Here is a 25,977-nt window from a genome sequence, read left to right as displayed (position 1 = left end):
CAAAGAGGAGCTATACGGAGCCCTCTTCATTGTTACAAAATTTGGGTAGGCAAGGCGATGCTGTACAGAGCTCAATTTGGCCTCTGCATGCCTCTGGAGGCTCCGCAATTGCTTCACACCATCCCTATGGCCCCTCCGAACACATATTCAGATCAAGCATACATTGTCTTTAAGTCTTAAGTTCCTTTTGTTTCCATATGTTGAAAGTGGCTAATATTGCGTTGATTCAATCAAAATTCCTACAGTAAAGGGAAAGGTTGATCGTGGTAACTAATAAGGGGGAAAACTGTAGAAAGTTGAGTGAAGTTTAATCTAGTGCTTCTCTGCACAGGCTGATATTTTTCTGCACAGCAGTGCTGGGGGAGCTGTGCACCAGCACATGCACACAGTTTGGAACATTTGTCATATGCAGTATGTTGGTGAGTAGACATTCACTTTGGTCTTATTTGTTTTGTTGATAAACTAACATTAATCTTGTGTAGGTTAAGTTTACTACAACCTACTGCCACTTGACATCACATAATGAAAAGAAAAGAAAAAACGTAATGCATTGCATTGCTCATTGGTGTGGTATGTAATCTCTCCACCATTCCTGGTTCAATCGAACCCCGATTAATCACATCAAATTATTCATTTGACATTTAGATTCGAATAATTGTCGAGTGACGGTATGCCACAGGGAAACGTTATTGAGCAAGTTATTTTTGCCGTCCAAATACAGCGCCTCTCAACAGAAATGCATGAACTTTGCACAGTGCGTTTCATGTGAGGAAACGTAGGCGGAAAACGTTTTGCGTGATAAAAGAGCGATAGCCTAGGCTACGGACGCACATGCACGCAGTTTAGAGAGAACATTGGTCGTATACAGTATATTGGTGAGTAGACGTTCACGTTGGTCTTCTTTCTTTTGTTGATAAACTAACATGAATATTGTGTTGTGTAGGCCTAGTCTACTACAATGTACTGCCACTTGACACCACACAAAAATAAAAATGTAATTTTAATGCAATGCATTGCTCATGGATGTGATCTGTAATCCATCCACCATTCCTGGATCAATCGACCACCGATTAATCGATCAGGAAGCAAAGTGACACAACATAGCAAAATAGTGTGGAACAATATCAGATTATTCATATGACATTTAGATTATAATAATTGTCGAGTGAATGTCACAGTGAAACGTTATTGAGCAAGTTATTTTCGCCGTCCAAATAGAGTGACTCTTAACAGAAATGACTGAACTGTGCACAGTGCGTTTCACGTGTGGAAATATTGAAGGAAATAGTTTTTGGTGTGATAAAGGAGAAGTAGCCTAGGCTATGCAGCCCGATCTCCCCTTCACCTCGCGCCGGTCAGCTGTTGTTTGTCTACATGGCTGTGTGGCATCAAGTCAACCCTTGGCATCAAACATTGGTCTGGGTGAGTGGCTCTGGTCCAATGCTTTAGTGCGCCTTTGATGAAGGCCTATGTGAAAAATAGTATCTTAATTTGCACGTTGTTTCATGTTTGTAGGCGATATCACTTTTCATCACTTTATGCTTTAAATGACTCTCCAATCCGAGTCCAGACCCTGGCTGGACCTGACATATTCAGATACCATCTTGACTTGCTCCCCTCACAGACATCTTGAAGAGAGGAGGGAATGCTGCTGATGCTGCTGTGGCTGTGGCTGCCGCCCTGGCCGTGACAGAACCCTGCAGCTGTGGGATCGGTGGGGACAGCTTCTGTCTGTTCTATGATGCAAGCACAGGCCAGGTGCGCGGCCTGAACGGCAGGTGAGGGAGTGGCACTGCACTGCTAAGACCCAGTAGCTCATGTTTTGTTATATTTCATCGTCGTTTTTAACCACACACTTTTTAACCACACACTTTACAGTTTGAAAATAGCCAGTGAGCCAGTGTCGTACAGTGAGACTCATGTTCACAATGGCAGTTTCATGAAATCTGTATTATGAATACTATGCAGCATAAATGGAGACTCATTCTGACCTTTAAAAGCAGTAGATAAATTCCTTTGCATGTTTTATGTGTTATGACTAACCTTCCCTGATTTACACCCCCCCCCCCCCCCCCCCCCCCCATTGGTTTAGTAAACATACATCAAAAATACTCCAACAATCAATTACTCAGTGAATAATGCCTTTCCCTCTGTTTCTTTATGGGTGTGTTATTACCAAGTAATGTGTCTTTGGTTGTTGTGTGTGTGTGTGTGTGTGTGTGTGTGTGTGTGTGTGCGCAGTTCCAGTTGACTCTGGAATAACCAGTGTTATTCATCTTGGCGTTGTGTTTTTTCTAGCCACTATTGTGTTATACTTTCTATTTAACCCTAGTGTGTTGCACTGACTGAATATACTGGACTGGTTTCTTACTGATTGGGTGGCAGCCTTGAACTTATTTGACCATCCAGTTCTGGATCAGTGACCTTGAGCTAATCACTGGCCCATTTGGGTGTGTTGGTAGCCAGTGTGGCTTGCCTGCCTTAGAAATTTTCGGTCTCAGTCATACTAAATTATTTGTGTGTTACTTACTAGACCAACACATTTAGCTTCTGTTGATCCCCGTTTGACTGTGTGCGTGTGTCTTGTTCCAGTGGCCGGGCTCCCAGGGCACAGACAGTGGATCTCCTGGAGAGGTATGGCTACAGTGAGTCTAACCCGATCCCATCCTTCCACGCCCTGAACGCCACCGTGCCGGGGGCCGCGGCCTGCTGGTGTGACACCGTCCGCCTGTTTGGCAGTCAGAAGGTAAAGTATGATGTATGGTTATTTTATTATAGCTCCAGATGGACAATAATGTTTTATTCTTTAGTATTTTATATAATTTCTACTCTATTCTATTCTGTTTCTAATGCAGTGAGACCGCTCATGTTGTGAAGCAGTGCATCCATAGTGTACATCCATCTTTAAAAAATACATTAGATCTAAAACATCAACAAACGGCTCCTTTCTGTCCACTTGTTTTTTTGTTTGTAGCTTATCCATGACAACAACTGAACGACTCTGCACTCTGAGTGCGTCCGTCCTTCAATAAGCATTAAAAACATGCCCCCCCAGTCCCACACTGTCTGTCCTCTTGTTATTTTTAGATCTAATTTGTTCATTCTTGACCTGTATTTGGCCTGGGTCCAGCTGTTCATCCCTAGCAGGCAGTTCTACTCTGTTTCCATGGCATCCTCAAAGGAGCTGTTGCTTTGTTGATCTGTATAGTACATTGTGTTATATTGAGACTTCATACTTTCTCTCCATGGCAACCTGCTGCTGGCTGTTAGGGCAGCTGTATTTATAGCTGTAGTTACAAACAGAATGATATGTAAACATTGATAAACAAATGTGCCGCAATTCGTCTGGGCATGGATTCTACAAGGTGTCAAAAGCTTTCCACTGGGATGCTGGCCCATGTGGACTCCGATGCTTTTCACAGTTGTGTCAAGTTGGCAGGGTGCCCTTTGGGTGGTGGACCCTTCTTGACATAAACCAGTGTGCCAGGCACCTACTACCATATCCGTTCAAAGGCACTTTCATATTTTGTCTTGCACATTCACCCTCTTAATGGCACACATACACAATCCGTGTCTCAATTGTGTCAAAGCTTAAAAATCCTTCTTTAACCCGCCTCCTCCTCTTCGTCGACACTGATTGAAGTGGATTTAATAAGTGACATCCATAAGGGATCATAGCTTTCACCTTCATTCAACCTGGTCAGTCTATGTCATGGAATGAGCAGGTGTCTTTAATGTTTTGTACACTTAGGGTGGGTTGCACCAACATGGATTAACTCTTAAACTGGGTTAAGTAAAGGTTAATCTATTAATCTTGGGGCACCAAATTTTAAACCTAGTTTTAAATTAAACCTAGATAAATTAAATCCTTCTTCTAATCTAAGTTTAGTTTTCACTATAAATGTCAAGCCTGTTGCTCAATTAATAATACAAAAAATATATACATTTAGATTGGAGATTAATGCTAACATGCCACTTGAGGTGGTTTACCTGAGAAAATGGCATCATATCTACTGTGGAGACCAAAACGAGTTCCTCAGAGAATAGTTAGACAGGCTGAATTCTGTTGCGTTTTATGATAAGAACTCATCATTAGCAGGCTAGTTACGTGCCCATTTTGTACAACAATTGAATTGGGGCTTATGATATGCCCAGCCTTGGTACGAATGATGATGTTATGCAAAATGCTGTAACAGGCCTGATAACAGTAACATTGTAGAACACCATCCCAACCCGTGAAGCATGGGGGTGGCAGCATCATGTCGTGGGGGTGATTTGCCTCAGAAGGGACTGGTGCACTTCACAAAATAGATGGCATCATGAGGCAGGAAAATTATCTGGATATATTGAAGCAACATCTCAAGACATCAGTCAGGAAGTTAAAGATTGGTCGCAAATGGATCTTCCAAATGGACAATGACTTCCAAAGTTGTGGCAAAATGGCTTAAGGACAACAAAGTCAAGGAATTGGAGTGAACATCAGAAAGCCCTGACCTCAATCCTATAGAAAACTTGTGGGCAGAACTGAAAAAGCATGTGCGAGCAAGGAGCACTACAAACCTACAACTTAGTGTATGTAAACTTCTGACCCACTGGAATTGTGATACAGTGATTTATAAGTGAAATAATCTGTATGCAATTGTTGTAAAAATTACCTTTGTCATGCAAAAAGTAGATGTCCTAACCAATTTGCCAAAACTATAGTTTGTTAAAAAGAAATGTGTGGAGTGGTTGAAAAACAAGTTTTAATGACTCCAACCTACGTGCATGTTAACTTCCGACTTCAACTGTACGCTTCCATTAATTTGTTCAACATGTTACCAGTGGACCTTCAGACGAGTCTTGTGAGGCCTGTGTGCGTCCTAGAGGAAAAACAACCTACATGTACGTGTTCTTGAGATTCTCACCTTTCCACAGAGGGGTCATAGTGTGTAGCCCAAACTGTTCAGATGCTACAGAAAGGAGTTGGCAGATCGGCTGTACCGAATTCAGTTGAGTCCCAAGACGCTGGTGGGGATCGTAGAGTAAAACGGAGAACACCACCGTGTTCGTGAAAGTCTCATCTTTCCATAGATGGGTCATAATAGTTTGTAGGCCAAACTGGACCCTACAGACGATTTTTTGATGTCTCATGGTCTGACAAACACCCCTCTAGCTCTGTCACCTTTCACAGCAGATGTGGAAGTGTTACATAGGTGGATGCATTGGATTGAGACTGCAAAAAAGCCAATATATCTATCTTAGCAACACTGAGGCATGCACGAGAGCATCAGCTGTTCCTGGTGACTGTGTGATCACGCTCTCCGTAGCTGACGTGAGTAAGACCTTTAAACAGGTCAACATACACAAGGCTACGGGGCCAGACGGATTACCAGGACGTGTGCTCCGGGCATGTGCTGACCAACTGGCAGGTGTCTTCACTGACATTTTCAACATGTCCCTGATTGAGTCTAATACCAACATGCTTCAAGCAGACCACCATAGTCCCTATGCCCAAGAACAAAGGCAACCTGCCTAAATGACTACAGACCCGTATCACTCACGTCCGTAGCCATGAAGTGCTTTGAAAGGCTGGTAATGGCTCACATCAACACCATTATCTCAGAAACCCTAGACCCACTACAATTTGCATACCACCCAAACAGATCCACAGATGATGCAATCTCTATTGCACTCCACACGGCCCTTTCCCACCTGGACAAAAGGAACACCTATGTGAGAATGCTGTTCATTGACTACAACTCAGCGTTCAACACCATAGTACCCTGAAAGCTCATCACCAAGCTAAGGATCCTGGGACTAAACACCTCCCTAAACACCTCCTGGGACTAAACACCTGCAACTGGATCCTGGACTTCCTGACAGGCTGCCCCCAGGTGGTGAGGGTAGGTAGCAACACATCTGCCACGATGATCTTCAACACTGGAGCTCCCCAGGGGGTGCGTGCTCAGTTCTCTCCTGTACTCCCTGTTCAACCACGACTGCATGGCCAGGCACGACTCCAACACCATCATTCAGTTTTCTGACGACACACCAGTGGTAGGCCTGATTACCGACAACGACGAGACAACCTATAGGGAGGAGGTCAGAGACCTGGCCGGGTGGTGCCAGAATAACAACCTATCCCTCAATGTTACCAAGACTAAGGAGATGATTGAGGACTATAGGAAAAGGAGCACCGAGCACGTCCCCATTCTCATCGATAGGGCTGTAGTGGAGCAGGTTGAGAGCTTCAAATTCCTTGGTGTCCACATCAATAACAAACTAGAATGGTCCAAACACACCAAGACAGTTGTGAAGAGGGCACGACAAAGCCTATTCCCCCTCAGGAAGCTAAAAAGATTTGGCATGGGTCCTGAGATCCTCAAAAGGTTCTACAGCTGCAACATCGAGAGCATGGTTGCATCACTGCCTGGTACGGCAATTGCTCGACCTCCGTCCGCAAGGCACTTCAGAGGGTAGTGCGTACGGCCGAGTCCATCACTGGGGCAAAGCTGCCTGCCATCCATGACCTCTACACCAGGCGGTGTCAGAGGAAGGCCCTAAAAATGGTCAAAGACCCCAGCCACCCCAGTCATAGACTGTTCTCTCTACTACCGCATGGAAAGTGGTACCGGAGTGCCAGGTCGAGGACAAAAAGGCTTCTCAACAGTTATTACCCCCAAGCCATAAGACTCCTGAACTGGTAGCCAAATGGTTACCCGGACTATTTGCATTGTGTGCCTCCCCCACAACCCCTCTTTTACGCTGCTGCTACTCTGTTTATTTTATATGCATAGTCACTTTAACTATACATTCATGTACATATTATTTAAATGGCCCGACCAACCAGTGCTTCCGCACATTGGCTAGTGTGGCTTTCTGCATTGTGTCCCACCACCCGCCAACCCCTCTTTTTACGCTTCTGCTACTCTCTGTTCATCATATATACATAGTCACTTTAACGATACCTACATGTACATACTACCTCAATAAGCCTGACTAACAGGTGTCTGTATATAGCCTTGCTACTCTTTTTTCAAATGTCTTTTTAACTATTGTTTTTATTTCTTTACTTACCCACACATACTTTATTTTTTATTTTTCGCACCATTGGTCAGAGCCTGTAAGTAAGCATTTCACTGTAAGGTCTACACCTGTTGTATTCGGCGCACGTGACAAATAAACTTTGATTTGATTTCAAACTGACATTTTTATGGTGATGTTTTTATTATGCTAATTAGATTCCCGTGAGGTGTGAACATCGACCTTAGTTTTTTTTAAAACCTAACCCTAGCCTCAACCACAGTACTAACCTTATGCCTAACCCTAACCTTAAATTACGACCAAAAAGCAAAAACAATTATCATGAATTTCTACGATATAGACCATTTATACTTTGTGGCTGTGGTAACTAGTGGAAACCCTAACTCCTTAACTGTGTGTTTCCTGTTCCTATGTGTCTACAAGCTCTCTCTCCAGGATATCCTGAGGCCCGCCTCTGACCTCGCCCTGTGTGGATTCCCCGTTGCCCAGGTGACCGCGCACCACTGGGCCAAGTGGGTCCGTACCATGAGGGCTGCTGGGAGGGAGCTGGGAAGAGACTTCCTGATTAAGAACGATGCGCCCAAACATGGACAGGTGTTCTCCAACCCTCATCTGGCCCAAACTTTCCAGGTAACCCTGTCCTTGACTGAGGGGAGAATCAGTGATGCTCAACATTACTCAGAGAGGAGTGTCTGTGTGTGCATTTCTCACTACCGGGGCAGGCTCAACTCTACTGTGTATAGTATCGATCTCTGATGTCATGCCTGACAGGTTTGTTCCTTTCACCCCTGAGTCCCTGAGTCACTAGTCTGGTTTTACTTGAGTAAGAGGGTAGACTCCGCCCCAAAATCTGTATACGCGAAAATAAGCGTTAAGCAAACCAAGTGAGGATTTTTGTATGGGGGGCAATGAAAGCGTGTCGAGGCTTATTTGATCTAATAGAAGTTTCATAATGCTTAGGACTTAAGTTGTTACGAATGTACTGATATAAGTGTAATGCACGTGACATTCTGGCAACGTTGAGACAAACTATTTTATTTCGGAGTTGTGCCTGTTGTTCACAGGCGTATCTGCCCTCTCATTGGCTAGAATGTTCCCAACAGATCTCGCCTTCTCCCGCCTGCCTATCGCCTTTGAGGACATGCATTTCTATTGTTAGAGCGACCAGTCAACCATCTTTTCTATATAGTACATCTTTGATAAAACCAATAGCTAGTCTACTCATGATGATGTATTGCCTGTTTGTTTTTTGCTTTTGAAGCACTTCAAATGTATTTTTGTTATGAAAAGCGCTATAGAAGTTGAATACATTATTAGTAGTATTTATTACTGAGTGATGCCATGGATAACATGGATACCATCAGGCCATCATCCATTCATAATCACATTCAGTTGATTATTCTTTTCAGTTCATATCATCTGACCCACAACTCCTTCCACAGGAATGGCGTGTTTTCAATATCAAACTGTTTGTGGTGACACATTCCCTGTTGGCGTGGCAACACACCACCTATTAGGGATGGCGTCTGTTATCAATCCTGTACACAAAAGAGCCCCTAGCCCAAGTGGGCTGACATGTCACGTGTACACAGAAACTCCTTTCTGACTCATATTGCGCTCACTGGAATATCAGATGAGTAGTTTTGTTATAGTGTCACTCCCAAATATCCATGTAAATATTTCCCAGTCATTTTGATTTGATTAATTGATTGATTGACTGACTGACTGACTGACATCTCCGATCAGGAGCTGGGCCAGCATGGTAAAGTAGGGTTCTATGAAGGCAGAGTGGCGAAGTTGATTGTTGATGTCATCATTCGGAACGGAGGAGTGATGAGTCTGGATGATCTACGTAACCATGACAGCGAGGAGATCAAACCCATCCACACTGACTACAGGGTAGGTTCAAGGACACACAACACACCACAACCAACTAAACAAGGATTTGCTACTGTAGGGTGGATCACAGTGACACAAAGTTCATGTTACTATCAATCCCTTACTGTGGTCTCTCTCTCTCTCTCTCTCTCTGTGTCTCTCTTTCTTTTCTCTTTCTCTTTCTCTCCCTCTGTCTCTCTTAGGGTGTGAGGCTATGGGAAGTCCCTCCTAATGGTCAAGGCATGGCAGCACTCATGGCCCTCAATATACTGGAGAACTTCCCTATCAAAGGTAGCTACATCTTAACCTCAGTCTCCACAATGAAGGACAACCCCAGCTATGTATTAATTGTGGGGAAGAGCATAGATATATAAACTCCACTGAGACAGTGAGTACATTTACATGAACACTAATAATTCGATGTTAAACTGATTATGGTAGCAGGCAGAGTATGGCATTAGTCATATAAACACCTTACTCTGCTTATCTTTATTTTATTTATTTATTTATTTTACCTTTATTTAACCAGGTAGGCAAGTTGAGAACAAGTTCTCATTTACAATTGCGACCTGGCCAAGATAAAGCAAAGCAGTTCGACAGATACAACGACACAGAGTTACACATGGAGTAAAACAAACATACAGTCAATAATACAGTATAAACAAGTCTATATACAATGTGAGCAAATGAGGTGAGAAGGGAGGTAAAGGCAAAAAAGGCCATGGTGGCAAGGTAAATACAATATAGCAAGTAAAACACTGGAATGGTAGTTTTGCAATGGAAGAATGTGCAAAGTAGAAATAAAAATAATGGGGTGCAAAGGAGCAAAATAAATAAATAAATTAAATACAGTTGGGAAAGAGGTAGTTGTTTGGGCTAAATTATAGGTGGGCTATGTACAGGTGCAGTAATCTGTGAGCTGCTCTGACAGTTGGTGCTTAAAGCTAGTGAGGGAGATGTGTTTCCAGTTTCAGAGATTTTTGTAGTTCGTTCCAGTCATTGGCAGCAGAGAACTGGAAAGAGAGGCGGCCAAAGAAAGAATTGGTTTTGGGGGTGACTAGAGAGATATACCTGCTGGAGCGTGTGCTACAGGTGTGAGATGCTATGGTGACCAGTGAGCTGAGATAAGGGGGGACTTTACCTAGCAGGGTCTTGAAGATGACATGGAGCCAGTGGGTTTGGCGACGAGTATGAAGCGAGGGCCAGCCAACGAGAACCTACAGGTCGCAGTGGTGGGTAGTAAATGGGGCTTTGGTGACAAAACGGATTGCAATGTGATAGACTGCATCCAATTTGTTGAGTAGGGTATTGGAGGCTATTTTGTAAATGACATCGCCAAAGTCGAGGATTGGTAGGATGGTCAGTTTTACAAGGGTATGTTTGGCAGCATGAGTGAAGGATGCTTTGTTGCGAAATAGGAAGCCAATTCTAGATTTAACTTTGGATTGGAGATGTTTGATATGGGTCTGGAAGGAGAGTTTACAGTCTAACCAGACACCTAAGTATTTGTAGTTGTCCACGTATTCTAATTCAGAGCCGTCCAGAGTAGTGATGTTGGACAGGCGGGTAGGTGCAGGTAGCGATCGGTTGAAGAGCATGCATTTAGTTTTACTTGTATTTAAGAGCAATTGGGAAAAAAAACGCAATCTTAATTTAAGTAAGCATACGCCAATTAAAACCCCTTGTTTTCTGAGCAATCTTTCAAATTATTAGGACATGTAAACACCTTAAATCGTCGTTCCAGCAGTGTATTTGATCTGCGCATGTGTTAGCACCAGCCGTGCTAGCCTCCCTGTTTTTAGCGCGAGTGAAGTGAGTTCAGAACAACTGAGAGTATGCATCTTAGAAGTAGTTTTCACATACAAACTTTATATGTCCGAATAAAATAGGCTTCCCAAAAATGACATGGTAGAAAGTTTTATTTTGATTGGCAATTTTCTGCATTTATCAGAGTCCTATCAGGCCACCTGATTTCTGATGTGTCCAGGTAAACAGGATTATTAGGGAAATCGTTATTCTTGCAAAGCATGCAAACGTTTTAATCTAACTATTATATTAATCTGACTATTATTCTGACTAACAGCTCAATCTAAGTTCCAGCTGTGTATTTGATTTGCGCATGTAACTGTACTTTGTGTGTTTAATTATAACTTACAGCAACATTTGTCAATTGTTGCTTTGATATGAATCAAAAGGAAATAATCATATAAGGCTTTCCACATGTTGACTTTCCACATAGACCCTCCAACCCTGGGTCTGCTCCAGAATCATAGTTGACAAACATTGGCCTGTTCAATGCAACCCACTGACTCATTCACTTTGTGTGTATCTGTGCTCTGCAGAGATGGGTCATAACAGTGCAAGTTACCTCCATGTGTTGGCTGAGGCCCTGAAGTTGAGCCTGGCAGATACAGTCCATCACTGTGCTGACCCAGATCACGTTAAAGTCCCTCTGGAGAGTCTACTGTCTAAAGACTACAGCCTGCAGCTCTCACACACCATACAAATGGACAGGTAAGACCACAAAGGTGTGTGTGTGTGTGTGTGTGTGTGTGTGTGTGTGTGTGTGTGTGTGTGTGTGTGTGTGTGTGTTTATGAGTGAGCAAGTGAGAGAAAAATAATTAGAGGGAGAGAGTTAGTAAGTGCAAGAGAGAGAGAGAGAATGTCTCGACCCATGACAGGATCAGGGCTTTGAGTGAATGCCACCTTTTTTGTTTTCAAGGACCAGAGAGAAATGTTCTCACTTTGCTGGGTCGTTCTTGAATTGCGGCGGCATTTAGGGAAAAAAAAGTACTCTATTTTTATTTATTTAAATATATTTGGGTACATCATCCCATTCTAAATCAACTAATATGGCAGCTTAATGACTTTAAATACTTTTTACCACTAGGATAACATTGTGCACCAGTAGGAGTAGTAACACCAATGATGGTAACACTAATGAGACATTTTAGGTTATTGAAGATTTTCTTAAATGGAGGCCACAGATGCTCAAATCTAAGGTCATTAACCCTTTAAAAATAATTTACTGCAGTGATACGATTATTAATTTTGCTCACAATGTTATTTCCCTTCATTTAAATTGAGTACATCAAGTGACACTGGACTGACACCAAATGATTAATGGAATCCTCAAAATTATGACATACTAAAAGGGTGTGATTAGCTAATAATTGTATGTAACAACAATGACATAAATCTGAGGGGCAGACATTATACTAGTAAAAACAATAGGTATTTTAATAGATTATTGATCTATACAATATATTTTTATAGTGTTTTAGTTACTCAGCTCCATGTTCTTGGAATTCTCTCCAGACCAACTTGAAACTCCAGGATCTTGTTTCCTTGGAGAAGTTTGGTTGACTCACATGTTACTGAGGAATGTGATCGGCAAATCAAATCAAAGTTTATTTGTCACGTGTGCCGAATACAACAGGTGTAGACCTTACAGTGAAATGCTTACTCACAGGCTCTAACCAATAGTGCAAAAAAGGTATTAGGTGAACAATAGGTAGGAAATAAAAAGACAGGCTCGATACAGTAGCGAGGCTATAAAAGTAGAGAGGCTACATACAGACACCGGTTAGTCAGGTTGATTGAGGTAGTATGTGCATGAATGTATAGTTAAAGTGACTGCATATATGATAAACAGAGAGTAGCAGCAGCGTAAAAAGAAGGGGTTGGGCGGAGGCACGCAATGCAAATAGTCCGGGTAACCATTTGATTACCAGTTCAGGAGTCTTATGGCTTGGGATTAAAAACAGGTGAGATGCCTTTTTGTCCTCGACCTGGCACTCCGGTACCGCTTGCCATGCGGTAGTAGAGAGAACAGTCTATGACTGGGGTGGCTGGGGTCTTTGACAATTTTTAGGGCCTTCCTCTGACACCGCCTGGTGTAGAGGTCCTGGATGGCAGGCAGCTTTGCCCCAGTAAAGTACTGGGCTGTACGCACTACCGTGAAACCACGCCAGCCCAGGATCTCCACATCTGGCTTCTTCACCTGCGGTATCGTCTGAGACCAGTCACCCAGACAGCTGATGAAACTGAGGAGTATTTCTGTCTGTAATAAAGCCATTTCCTGGGGGAAAAACTCATTATGATTTGCTGGGCTTGGCTCCCCGGTGGGTGGGCCTATACCCTCACAGGCCCACCCGTTGCTGCGCCCCTGCCCAGTCATGTGCAATCCATAGATTAGGGCCTCATTTATTTATTTAAATTGATTGAGTTCCTTATATTAACTGCAATCCTGTAAAATCTTAATACTTTTGTTCAGTATATATAATTTTTTTAGTAAGAAGAATATAATTGAACTTAAAGGATATTTTTCTAATTTTAGAGCAAGTGGCTATGTTGAGTGTAAAAGTGATAATTTGAAACAGGCCCTATAGCCTACGCCAGATTTAAAGTTATTTGGCAACTTTAGTTGTGAATGATACAAACCTTAGAATGTCTTAGAAATCAAAATGTATATGGGCTGCATGATGCAGCTATAGGCTACTGATGATTTGAGAAAGGTCCTTCTCAGGCTGCACATGCTGTTCTCTCATCAAGGGATCATATTTTCACCCATTAGACTATTCTCAATTTAGTCTTGTCTTTACTAATATGTAAAATTGATAGGTGAGAATTGTCTGTTAATTGAATGATTGGAATATTCTGCCCTGAAACATATAATGTATGTATGGAATTGATTATAATGTATGAAATCATAATCAATAAATGTGTAGTCCTAGTCAGAATTAGGGTAAAACAATATGCCTTTATGGTATTTTAAACACAGACTGTCTGAGCTTGGTGTCGACCTGACTAGAGATTTGGGAGAGAACGGAGAGTACATCTCAAGGACAAAGTCACTATCTCTGTCGGCTGGGTAGTGAGACAGACAGTGTGTGCGTAGCAGGACGTGTGTGTGTATGTTTGTGTGTATGTGTGTGCGTATGTTTGTGTGTATGTGTGTGCGTATGTTTGTGTGGGCGTGAGAAGTCAGTATAAAATGAATTGATTTGTATTCTTGACTTCAGAACGTTCCCATGAATAAACATTTAACTTTGCTAGACTGGGCCTCTGTTTCCTTTTCTATCAGTATCTTACAAATCCTGATATAACAGACTAAGGGTCATTTAATTGAATTTGTAAATGAACAGGAGTATAGAATTCTCCTGACAAAAATGAGTTTCGATTTAGAATGAGAACGGCAGGGGAACATCGATAGTAATATGTTTCACAACAAAACATATTTCAATGAACTGTTGACAGCCTCTCTCTGTGTGCTTGAGAAAGGAATGAAGAGAGAGATGGAAATGCACTATGGTGAGATATTCTGTAGTTAAAGTTAGTGTCTGCCTATTAATGAATTAATTATGAAAGTGTCTATAAAATTACCAGGAGATTTCCCATTTTGTAGATTACTGATGGCCTCCAACAATTCACCTTCATGTATATTCATATTCATTTTCTGTGGTTCACTTATAATTGGTAAAATGGCCTTAAGGAAATTGTCTATATTCTCTTTAGATTTTTTTGTTTTCAGATTCATACAGTTTGTGTTAAAATGTTTTAAAGACTGAGTCTATTTCAGAAGGATCCACTAGGGGTTTGAATGCTATGGGTGGTATGTTCCTTTTCCCCCCCAAGCATTTTCCCAGTACTTTCACCTTGCTCAACACATTGTTGGATTGGATATCATGGCAGCAATCTCTGCAGGTTGGGTGTTTATTGTGTTATATTCAAGCTTAAAAGTGTTGAACTTTTGAAGCATTTCTATCTAAACTGCGTTTTCTTTCTAAGCTGTGGATTTTCTGTTGTAATATTTCAAATTCTTAATGGGTCTTGTTTTTCTTATTTGAAGAGTAAGACATGATACAACCTCTCATATATATACTTTAAGAGCTTCCCAGACAACAGTTGGGCATACTTCACTATCTACATTTATTTCCAAAGACATGTATATCTGTGTGTTGAGATATGAAGTAAACTGTGTTGAATTTTAAGAACATTTGTTATTGGCATAGGAGGTTTGAGCATTAACGTGAAGGACAATGGGCTTTGGTCCGTAATTATTCTATGAAAGTATTTACATTCAGAAACAGTCAATTAAAGAAATGTTCACAGTAAATAAGTCAATTCGTGAATATGGATGTGAGAGTAATAGATGTTTTTATCTCTACAGTTCAAATAGACACATCTCTTTCATGTTGTGGTTTAATAGTTTAGTAGTTGTGGGTTAGTTTAGTTGATGACTTGCTTAGAGTTGCATCCCGTCCACAATTACCCCCCCCCCCCCCAGACAGAATATGCCGTTATTATTTTTTAAGTAAGAAAATACCTTGTTATGGTTGGCTGCATAATTCCATTGACATTCCATGTCACACATGTTATTGTATTCATATATTAAGTATTATCCACAACACGTGATGTTGAGATGGGTCTTTACTGGTGATGCACCGATATGACAGTTCATACATTTTTTGCGAACTTTTTACACATTTATTAAACTATCACTCATATTTCATATGTCACAACGATTCATCGATACGTGTGCTATGATGCTGGTAATGTTGTCTCGTGCATCTACACTGCTGGTCATAAAAAAAAGCTACCTAGCTCATGGAAGCAAACGATGTTCCTCCCGAAAAACATAGCATAACGACATAATCTGTTTCAATAGCAATAGTTAGCTAGCTAACTATATAGCTAGGTGTCATCATCTAAAATAACCATCATTTGTACGACAGCTCTTATTTGATTAATGGTGGTCGGACCCATCTATGTGACACTAGCCACAATAAGGATTAGCCACAATAGTGGACTTTGCGGTTAGCCTTCAAAATAAAAGTATGTCATTGTCACTGATGCAAATTAATACAAATAGCTAAATTATGGCATAATTGAATAGATTATGCTAAACGAGGTTGGAATGTTGTTATATAAAATCAACAAAAGACAATCATTTGTTAATTTTCCTATTTTGTTGCCTTACAACTTGGAATTAAAATCGATTTTTTTTGGGGGGGGGGGGTTGTTTCATTTGATTTACACAACATGCCTACCACAATAAAAACATTTTTATTGTGAAACAAATAAGAAATAAGACAAAAGAACAGTAAACTTGAGCTTGCATAACTATTCACCCCCCCCCCCAAAGTCAATACTTTGTAGAGACACCTTTTGCAGCAATTACAGCTGCAAGCCTCTTGGGGTATGTCTCTCACATCTAACCACTGTGATTTTTGCCCATTCCTCAAGCCAAAACTGCTCAAGCTCCTTCAAGGTGGATGGATGGGTTCCGCTGGTGTACAGCAATCTTTGGTGTCCGCTGGTGTACAGCAAAAGTCATACCACATATTCTCATTTGGATTGAGGTCTGGGCTTTGGCTATTCCAAGACATTTAAATGTTTCTCCTTGAACCACTCAAGCGTTGCTTTAGCAGTATGCTTAGGGTCATAGTCCTGCTGAAAGGTGAACCTCCGTTCCAGTCTCAAATCTCTGGAAGACTGAAACAAGTGTCCCTCAAGAATATCCCTGTATTTAGCGCCATCAATCATTCCTTAAATTCTGACCATCTTTCCAGTCCCTGCCAATGAAAAACAGCCTCTACAGCATGATGCTGCCACCACCATGCTTCACTGTGGGGATGGTATTCTCTGGTGATGAGAGGTGTTGGATTTGCGCCAGACATAGCATTTTCCTTAATGGCCAAATAGCTACATTTTAGTCTCATCTGACCAGAGTACCTTCTTCCATATGTTTGGGGAGTCTCCCACATGCCTTTTGGCGAACACCAAACGTGTTTGCTTATTTTTTTCTTTAATAAGCAATGGCTTTTTTTCTGGCCAGTCTCCCGTAAAGCCCAGCTCTGTGGAGTGTACGGCTTAAAGTGCTCCTATGAACAGATACTCCGATCTCAGCTGTGGAGCTTTGCAGCTCCTTCAGGGTTATCTTTGGTCTCTTTGATGCCTCTCTGATTAATGCCCTTCTTGCCTGGTCTGTGAATTTTGGTGGGCGGCCCTCTCTTGGCAGGTTTGTTGTGGTGCCATATTCTTTCCCTTTTTTAATAATGGATTTAATGGTGCCCCATGGGATGTTCAAAGTTTCTGATATTTTTTTAGAACTCAAACCTGATCTGTACTTCTCCACAACTTTCTGCCTGACCTGTTGGGAGTGCTCCTTGGTCTTCATGGTGCTGCTGGCTTGGTGGTGCCCCTTGCTTAGTCGTGTTGCAGACTCTGAGGCCTTTCAGAACAGGTGTATATACTGTTGAAGTCGGAAGTTTACATACACCTTAGCCAAATACATTTAAACTCAGTTTTTCACATTCCTGACATTTAATGCTTGTAAAAATTCCCTGACTTAGGTCAGTTAAAATAAAGTGGTGATCCTAAGAATGTGAAATGTCAGAATAACAGTAGAGAGAATGATTTATTTAATATTTTATTTCTTACATCACATGGGTCAGAAGTTTACATACACTCAATTAGTATTTGGTAGCATTGCCTTTAAATTGTTTAACTTGGGTCAAACGTTTCAGGTAGCATTCCACACGCTTCCCACAATAAGTTGGGTGAATTTTGGCCCATTCCTCCTGACAGAGCTAGTGTAACCGAGTCAGGTTTGTAGGCCTCCTTGCTTGCACACACTTTCAGTTCTGCACATAGGATTCAGGTCAGGTATTTGTGATGGTCACTCCAATACCTTGACTTGGTTGTCCTTGGGCCATTTTGCCACAACTTTGGAAGTATGCTTGGGGTCATTGTCCATTTGGAAGACCCATTTGCGACCAAGCTTTAACTTCCTGACTGATGTCTTGAGATGTTGCTTCAATATATGCACATACTTTTCCTTCCTCATGACACCATCTATTTTGTGAAGTGCACCAGTCCCTCCTGCAGCAAAGTACCCCCACAACATGATGCTGCCACCCCCGTGCTTCACGGTTGGGATGATGTTCTTCGGCTTGCAAGCCTCCCCCTTTTTCCAAAGTACGTTCAGAGACAGAACGCGTCTCCTTCCTGAGCTGTATGACGGCTGCGTGGTCCCAGAAAATACAAATGGTCCCATGGTGTTTATACTTGTGTACTATTGTGTGTACAGATGATGACCGTGGTACATTCAGGCGTTTGGAATTGGCTCCCAAGGATGAGACTTGTGGAGGTCTACAATTTATTTTCTGAGGTCTTGACGGACTTCTTTTGATTTCCCATGATGTCAAGCAAGGAGTCACTGAGTTTGAAGGTGGGCCTTGAAATACATCCACAGGTACACCTCCAATTGACTCAAATGATGTCAGGGTGGCAGGGTAGCCTAGTGGTTAGAGCGTTGGACTAGTAACCGAAAGGTTGCAAGTTCAAATCCCCGAGCTGACAAGGTACAGATCTGTTGTTCTACCCCTGAACAGGCAGTTAACCCACTTGTTGCTATCTATCTGTACTGTTAGTCCTTCAATTTCCTCTTTTGACCTAAATTGATTTTGTTTTATAGATTAGTACTGAATTGCACAGCCTCTAAAGGCACATTTAAGAGTGTCCCATACAATAAGGGGATCTGCTGTACCTATGTTATGTCGGAAAAAGTCAGTTATAAATGATCCTGTCCTAGTTAAAAACAAATTATCATCCAGTAGGCTTTGATTCAATTTCCAATATCCTCGCCCACGTGGAAATTCTGTAAGAGTAATATATATGCCAATTATGTGATGGTCCGACCGCATTCTGTCCCCTATCAACACTTAAACTTGTGGTGCCAGAGAGAATGACATAAGAAAGTAATCAAGACGACTGGCTTGATTAAGCCTCCGCCATGTATATCTCACTAGGTCAGGGTGTTTAAGCCTCCAAATATCTAATACTAATTCCAATATATCCATGACATTCATGATTTCCTTAATTGCCTGAGGGTGATAGTTTGTAGTGTGATTTCCTTTACGGTCCATAGAGGTATTTAAAACCGTATTATAATCTCCCACCATAATAATAGAGTTTTGTGTTGCTTGATACATTTTTATATTTTCAAAGAAGCATGGATCATCATTATTTGGACTGTATAGGTTAATAATAATTTTAAAAAATGACTGTTGATTAATATCACCACCCCTTTTGAATTTCTTTGCCCGTGGTAGAAATATATTTCTCCCCCCAGTCCTTTTTCCACAAAACTTCATCTAAAATTGTTGAATGAGTTTCCTGTGAACAATAGATATTATATTCGTTCTCTTTTAGCCAGGTAAATACTGATAGTCTTTCTTATTATCTGCTAAGCCATTACAATTATAACTGGCTATACTTATTTCACCAGTTACCATAATGAGACCATAAATTACCATAATTGAAATTCTATTTATTATAATATATGTTTGTAAACGTACCATTAAAAAGTAACATGATGATTGAGTGTCTATATAGCTTTACCATGATATCTCCAATTTGTCCCCACTATTCCACCCGCTAAAACCCCTCCTCATCTCGAGTTGGGTTGTCATCCCAATGACCAGCAGACCGCACCCGACTCCCCGGATCCCATAGCCCAGGAGAGACCGGGACCCATCCTTTGAAAAGAGCACACAGTGCCACCCACAGAACAGAAGCAGATCAACCGCCAAAAGCATTTCCATCCCCCTCACTTCGATTTGTATTATATGTGTATGAGAAAGTCTAATTCCTGTTTATTCCTCTCTCTCTCTCTCTCTCTCTCTCTCTCTCTCTCTTTCTCCACCCTCACTTTCTCTCTCTCCCATTCCTCAGGGCCAGCGTCATGGCGGAGCGTGATGTGCCCACAGGAAGTGACACGGTGTATTTCACGGTGGTGGACGGCCAGGGCAACGCCTGCTCATTCATCAACAGTAACTACATGGGCTTCGGAACTGGTCTGGTGCCTGAGAGCTGTGGCTTCTCCCTGCAAGTGAGTGGCAGCCTGTCTCGGTCGTTGAGGAACCAAGGGCTAAATTCAATCCGTACCTCGATTGAAATGTAAAGGTTATTTCCAATTGAACCGAAATACGCAGCTTTTCCCGTGAATGCAGTCTCCGCTTACTCAGGAACATTGCCTTTGAATTTCTCTCACGCTATAGGGCGGATCTTCTGCGATACAGATTGAGTCTTGGCCCAAGTTTTAAAACTATGGGAATAGAAAGGAAACTGTTTATTGTCAATATTTAGGCTTCAAGTTTATTCTAGTCCTGCCACAAACCGTTACATTTGCACTATGCAGAAATCGCTCCGCCATTTCCTGTTTTCTAAAACTGAAAAGTTAGCCTAATTTCAGTTTATGTGACAAAATAAGTTAGTATAGTGTGGAGAATCATTGTACCATCTAAACCGCTGTGAAGTATATTTTACATAACCAAAAATATTGAAGCTGGTGTACAAAGCTGAAAGTAAAAGAAGCAAAAACAAAACTTAAGAGTGGGAAGCATAGAAATAGCACACATAGAACAGATACACCGCTTCTTAGACTTGCTTTCAAGTAGAATGATAGATCGATCTATAAATCAAATTTCTGTGAATTTGATCAGGTCGCCCAAAATATTTATCGTAGGAATACAGTTTGGAACTGAAATATATCTGTTGAATTGCTTTCATTGTTTCCTCCTGGTTCCATCTGAACTCTGTGGCCCATCAGAACCGAGGTGCTCACTTCTCTCTGGAGCGTAGCCATAGTAACTGTGTAGGGCCGGGGAAGAGACCGTACCACACCATCATCCCGGCCCTGCTGACCGACCCCGCCTCTGGACGCCTACTCTGCTCCCTCGGGGTCATGGGAGCCTTTATGCAGCCGCAGGGCCACATACAGGTACACACTCACTCACTCACTCACTCACTCACTCACTCACTCACTCACTCACACACACACACACACACACACACACTTACTTTCCTGGTGCTTTAGTTTAGTGGCCTGTGTTCTCTCTCTCCTCTCCATCCAGGTGTTGCTGAACATGCTGGAGTTTGGGATGAACCCCCAAGAGGCGCTAGATGCCCCTCGCATGTATGTGCAGCATGACAAGGCTGGTAAGCTCTCTGTGAACCAGGCTAGAGGCCAGGCCACATGACCCTCCTCTCTCTCTCTCTCTCTCTCTCTCTCTCTGATGTTAATCAGCCTACCCACAGTAGAAATCTGCTTACTGTACTGTAGATCAAGTAGACTAACCCACCTCCTCGATGCCCAGACCTTCTGCCTGACGGGCTATGTTTCCATGTTTAGTAAACTACACTATAATATTTTGCCTGCATCAGGAAAAAATACTATCATAATTGAGTCTAAGAAACGTGCACACACATGTTGTTAGTAATGCATAGAGATAGGAAAGTGTGTGAAAATGCTATATTTATTTGTCACAATAAAAACTAATAAAAATAAATGTCCTACCGGAAATCCTGCTTTATCTGTATCCTCTCCTCTCACAGCCCAGCAGTGGCGTGTCAATTTGGAGGTGGGTGTTGACGAGGGTGTTGCTGAAGACCTGGAAAAGCGTAGCCATGTGGTTTGCTGGCCTATCACTGGCCATGACCGGAGTCAGTTTGGGCGAGGCCAGGTCATCTCAGTAGGGGATTGGTGGAACCTGTCGACCCAGGATGCAGAGCCCAATGTTAGGGTGTTGTGGGCAGGATCAGACCCCAGAGCTGATGGTTGTGCCCAGGGGTACTAGTGACTAGGGCTGCACAATATCGGCAAAAAATATCATTGCGATTTTTTTTTTACCAAATATTGCAATTGCGATTTTGGCTTGCGATATAGATCTAGAACTTTTGGAATCAGTGAAATAGAATGATTTATATTAAGAAACAGATAATAATAATAATAAAAACAGATGTGACACGCAGCTTAGTGGCGGTTCAAAATATTGCACCCAATATGAATCTCTTGCAAAATGGATATTGCACATGTCAATATTGCGATTTTGATATGAATTTGAATAATCGTACAGCTCTACATTCTTCGAAAAAAACGATTCCAAAAGGGTTCATCGACTGTCCCCATAGGAGAACCCTTTTTGGTTCCAGGTAAAACCATTTTTGGTTCCAGGTAGAACCATTTTGTGTTCCATGTAGAACCCTCTGTGGAAAGGGTTCTACTTGGATCCAAAAGGGTTCTACTTTGAACCATCATTCAACGTGTTCTCCTATGGGGACAGCAGGAGACCCTTTTAGGTTCTAGATAGAACCTTTTTTCTGAGAGTACTAGTGACCCTCTCCCCTCCCTAGGGGGAGCTAGAGAGCTCACATAATCTTTACAGTATGACAGTGCACTACACTTGTCCACTCACTGACCATGTTTACATGCACATCAATACTCAAGGATTCTGTTTTTGAGTTGATGCATGTAAACATCATATAAACATTATGAGAAACCCGGATAAGATGCCTGTTTTTGCTTATAATTTCTGACATTTGGTAGGCCTTATTATCATTTCCAACATTTGGTAGGCTATTTGTTTATCACCTATAGTTTGATACATGCAGCTTCTCTTCTGTCATTATTTGTTGCCCCAGAAGACTAAATACAGTAGTGCTCACCAGAATAATGTTTTAAATCGATAGAATGCATTAGTAGTCTAGTTAGCACCAGTAAAGTTGTCTGCTTCGCTGTAGGGACCGTGGAGAAAACACAATAACTCCAAAACAGTGGTCTGTGCAAAATGTCCAAATGTCATCAGTTTGACCGGTTTTAAGAAAATTAAAAGCTGAGAAAATGACAAAAATATGTTTCTGATAAGACTTCAGTTCATCTTAGGTGGGATTGAAATACTGTCTGCTTGCATAACAGTGTCAAAGATAACACATTACACTCGCATTCACATTTCTAAAGAGATGCTGAAAGAAAGAAATAATGTTTCTCAACTCCTGTTCCTGAGACAACATTAACATTTGTTGTGTAATTTCACTTCAAGAAATGCATAATTCTGCAGGAGTTAATGTCATATTATACCACAGCGTTGTTGAATACTCATTTCTGATTGGCTAGAAGGGCATTCTAGGATGGACATTAAAACCAGGTAAAGGCACAGTTGAAAAAGATATCGAGGCAGTTGGAAAAGATATTGGGACACCTTGCAATCATGACGCAATAAGCGCCTACATTTTTTTATTTCACCTTTATTTAACCAGGTAGGCCAGTTGAGAACAAGTTCTCATTTACAACTGCATACCTTATTTCTAATTTACATATGCAGACCGTACTTGCTACAAAGTTACAGAAAGCTAAACCAACAACCACACAAAACGAAATTGGATACATTGTAAACACAGGTCCAACGAGGAAAAACTTAGCTAGCATTGATTTGTTTTTGCAGAGACTTTTTTTTTTGGAGCGTCTTGATGACCTAACGTGGTGAGTGGTGAACATGAATTTCTCTGGTCCCTACAGTTGCAGTCATGACACAAGTGACGCTATGCTGTCAAATCCTCCCACGTTTCTAGTTTGACTAGCTATTTTCAGCAACTAATATTATTTTTTTGGTTGTCATATTGGCAGGTTTGCTGGGAAACAAAACATTTAGATAGCTTCTAGCCTAGTTTTTGATATGCAGTGTGGTCTCCTCGTAATGAACAGTGTCCTGATGAGATGGCAAACTTTTCTAGCTATGCCAGGCAAATTCAGGCATCATCAGCTCATAGTTATGGATGTATCTGAATTAATGTCAATAGAAAACAGCTACGTTGCTGTTATTCTGGCCCAGATGTCGTGACTGTTTTAGCCGTAGCTAGCTGGCTAGTTAGAAAGCAAGGGAAATTAATTTTGCCAGCGAGCATACCAACAGAACATAAAGAACGAACGACAAGGTGGTGTCCATAAATATCGAACTGATTGAACGAATGACTGGGGTTGCATCTTTAGCAACCAAAATATAAATATGAGAAAGTATGAATTTGCTTATGTAAATGAAAAGACAAATAAAAATGTTTTTATTTCTACCGGTAAATGTGTGCTTATAGTATTGTTTTATTTGGCAACTGTGTTTTCAGCGGGATAAACAGCTTAGACCAGGTATTCCCAAACTGGGTACGTGCAATGCCGTCGGGTGTACGTCAAAAAAAAATGTGATTCACATTCAAAAAAATATATATAGAAAAACTCAGCGAGAAAAGGACCCTGTCTTTCAAAGATAATTCGTAAAAACAGATCTTCATTGTATAGGGTTTAAACACTGTTTCCCATGCTTGTTCAATGAAACATAAACAATTAATGAACATGCACGTGTGGAACGGTTGTTAAGACACTAACAGCTTACAGAGGGTAGGCAATTAAGGTCAAACTTAGGACACTAAAGAGGCCTTTCTACTGACTCTGTAAAACACCAAAAGAAAGATGCCCACGGTCCTTGCTCATCTGTGTGAATGTGCCTTAGGCATGCTGCAAGGAGGCATGAGGACTGCAGATGTGACCAGGGCAATACATTGCAATGTACGTACTGTGAGACGCCTAAGACAGTGCTACAGGGAGACAGGACGGACAGCTGATCGTCCTCTTATTGGCAGACCATGTGTAACAACACCTGCACAGGATCGGTACATCCGAACATCACACCGGTAGATACAGGATGGCAGCAAAAACTGCCCGAGTTACGCCAGGAACGCACAATCCCTGCATCAGTGCTCAGACTGTCCGCAATAGGCTGAGAGAGGCTGAACTGAGGGATTGTAGCCCTGTTGTAAAGGCAGGTCCTCACCAGACATCACTGGGCACAAACCCACCGTCGCTGGACCCGACAGGACTGGCAAAAAGTGCTCTTCACTGAAGAGTTGCGGTTTTGTCTCACCAGGGGTGATGGTAGGATTCACGTTTATCGTCGAAGGAATGAGCGTTACACTGAGGCCTATACTCTGGAGCGGGATCGATTTGGAGGTGGAGAGTCCATCATGGTCTGGGGCGGTGTGTCACAGCATCATCAGACTGAGCTTGTTGTCATTGCAGGCAATCTCAATGATGTGCATTACAGGGAAGACATCCTCCTCCCTTATGTGATACCCTTCCCTGCAGGCTCATCTTGACATTCAGCATGACAATGCCACTAGCCATACTGCTCGTTCTGTATGTGATTTCCTGCAAGACAGGAATGTCAGTATTCTGCCATGGCCAGCAAAGAGCCCGGATCTCAATCCCATTGAGCACATCTGGGAACTTGCAGGTGCCTTGGTGGAGGAGTGGGGTAACATCTCACAGCAAGAACAGGCAAATCTGTTGCAGTCCATGAGGAGGAGATGCACTGCAGTACTTATTGCAGCTGGTGGCCACACTAGATACTGACTGTTACTTTTGATTTTGACCCCCCCCCCCCCTCCCCCCCTTTGTTCAGGGACACATTATTCCATTTATGTTAGTCACATGTCTGTGGAACTTGTTCAGTTTATGTCTCAGTTGTTGAATCTTATGTTCATACAAATATGTTCACATGTTAAGTTTGCTGAAAATAAACGTAGTTGACAGTGAGAGGACGTTTCTGTTTTTTGCTAAGTTCATATACACTACCGTTCTGACTAACTTCTGAGTGAAGTTTCCTTGTTTTTGAAAGAAAAGCAATTTTTTTGTCCATTAAAATATCATCAAATTGATCAGAAATACAGTGCAGACATTGTTAATGGGTGCGTTCTCAGCACTATCCTGTACTCTCTGTTCACCCATGACAGCATGGCCATGCACGCCTCCAACTCAATCATCAAGTTTGCAGACGACACTACAGTAGTAGGCTTGATTACCAACAACGACGAGACGGCCTACAGGGAGGAGGTGAGGGCCCTCAGAGTGTGGTGTCAGGAAAATAACCTGACACTCAATGTCAACAAAACAAAGGAAATGATTGTGGACTTCAGGAAACAGCAGAGGGAGCACCCCCCTATCCACATCGATGGGAGAGTAGTGGAGAAGGTGGAAAGTTTTAAGTTCCTCGACGTACACATCACGGACAAACTAGAATGGTCCACCCACACAGACAGCGTGGTGAAGAAGGCACAATAGCGCCTCTTCAACCTCAGGAGGCTGAAGAAATTCGGCTTGTCACCGAAAACACTCACAAACTTTTAGAGATGCACAATCGAGAGCATCCTGTCGGGCTGTATCACCGCCTGGTACGGTAACTG

The 25,977-nt window shown here is 42.0% G+C and overlaps 1 protein-coding gene across 2 annotated transcripts; it reads left to right on the top strand.

Moving 5' to 3' along the window:
- The first annotated feature begins 588 nt into the window (after positions 1-588).
- Positions 589-23,822, top strand: LOC110521851 (uncharacterized). 2 transcript variants are annotated; one of them, XM_021599781.3, is made up of 12 exons: positions 589-875; positions 1,306-1,422; positions 1,625-1,778; positions 2,593-2,746; positions 7,450-7,656; positions 8,773-8,925; positions 9,108-9,195; positions 11,247-11,418; positions 19,645-19,801; positions 20,522-20,692; positions 20,826-20,910; positions 21,307-23,822. In XM_021599781.3, exons 2-12 carry the CDS (start codon positions 1,323-1,325, stop codon positions 21,546-21,548), a joined length of 1,683 nt encoding a protein of 560 aa, XP_021455456.3. In that variant the 5' UTR covers positions 589-875; positions 1,306-1,322; the 3' UTR covers positions 21,549-23,822. The 2 variants fall into 2 exon arrangements, with proteins under 2 accessions (XP_021455456.3, XP_090088258.1); XM_090232132.1 differs by lacking the exon at positions 589-875 and having other exon boundaries at positions 1,058-1,422.
- The last annotated feature ends 2,155 nt before the right edge of the window (positions 23,823-25,977 follow it).

This window comes from Oncorhynchus mykiss, chromosome 4 (genome assembly GCF_057628025.1).
Source record: "Oncorhynchus mykiss isolate SJ-2025 chromosome 4, ASM5762802v1, whole genome shotgun sequence".
Classification (NCBI taxonomy): domain Eukaryota; kingdom Metazoa; phylum Chordata; class Actinopteri; order Salmoniformes; family Salmonidae; genus Oncorhynchus; species Oncorhynchus mykiss.
Note: the sequence above shows the minus strand (reverse complement) of the source record. Positions and strands in the feature narration are given on the sequence as shown.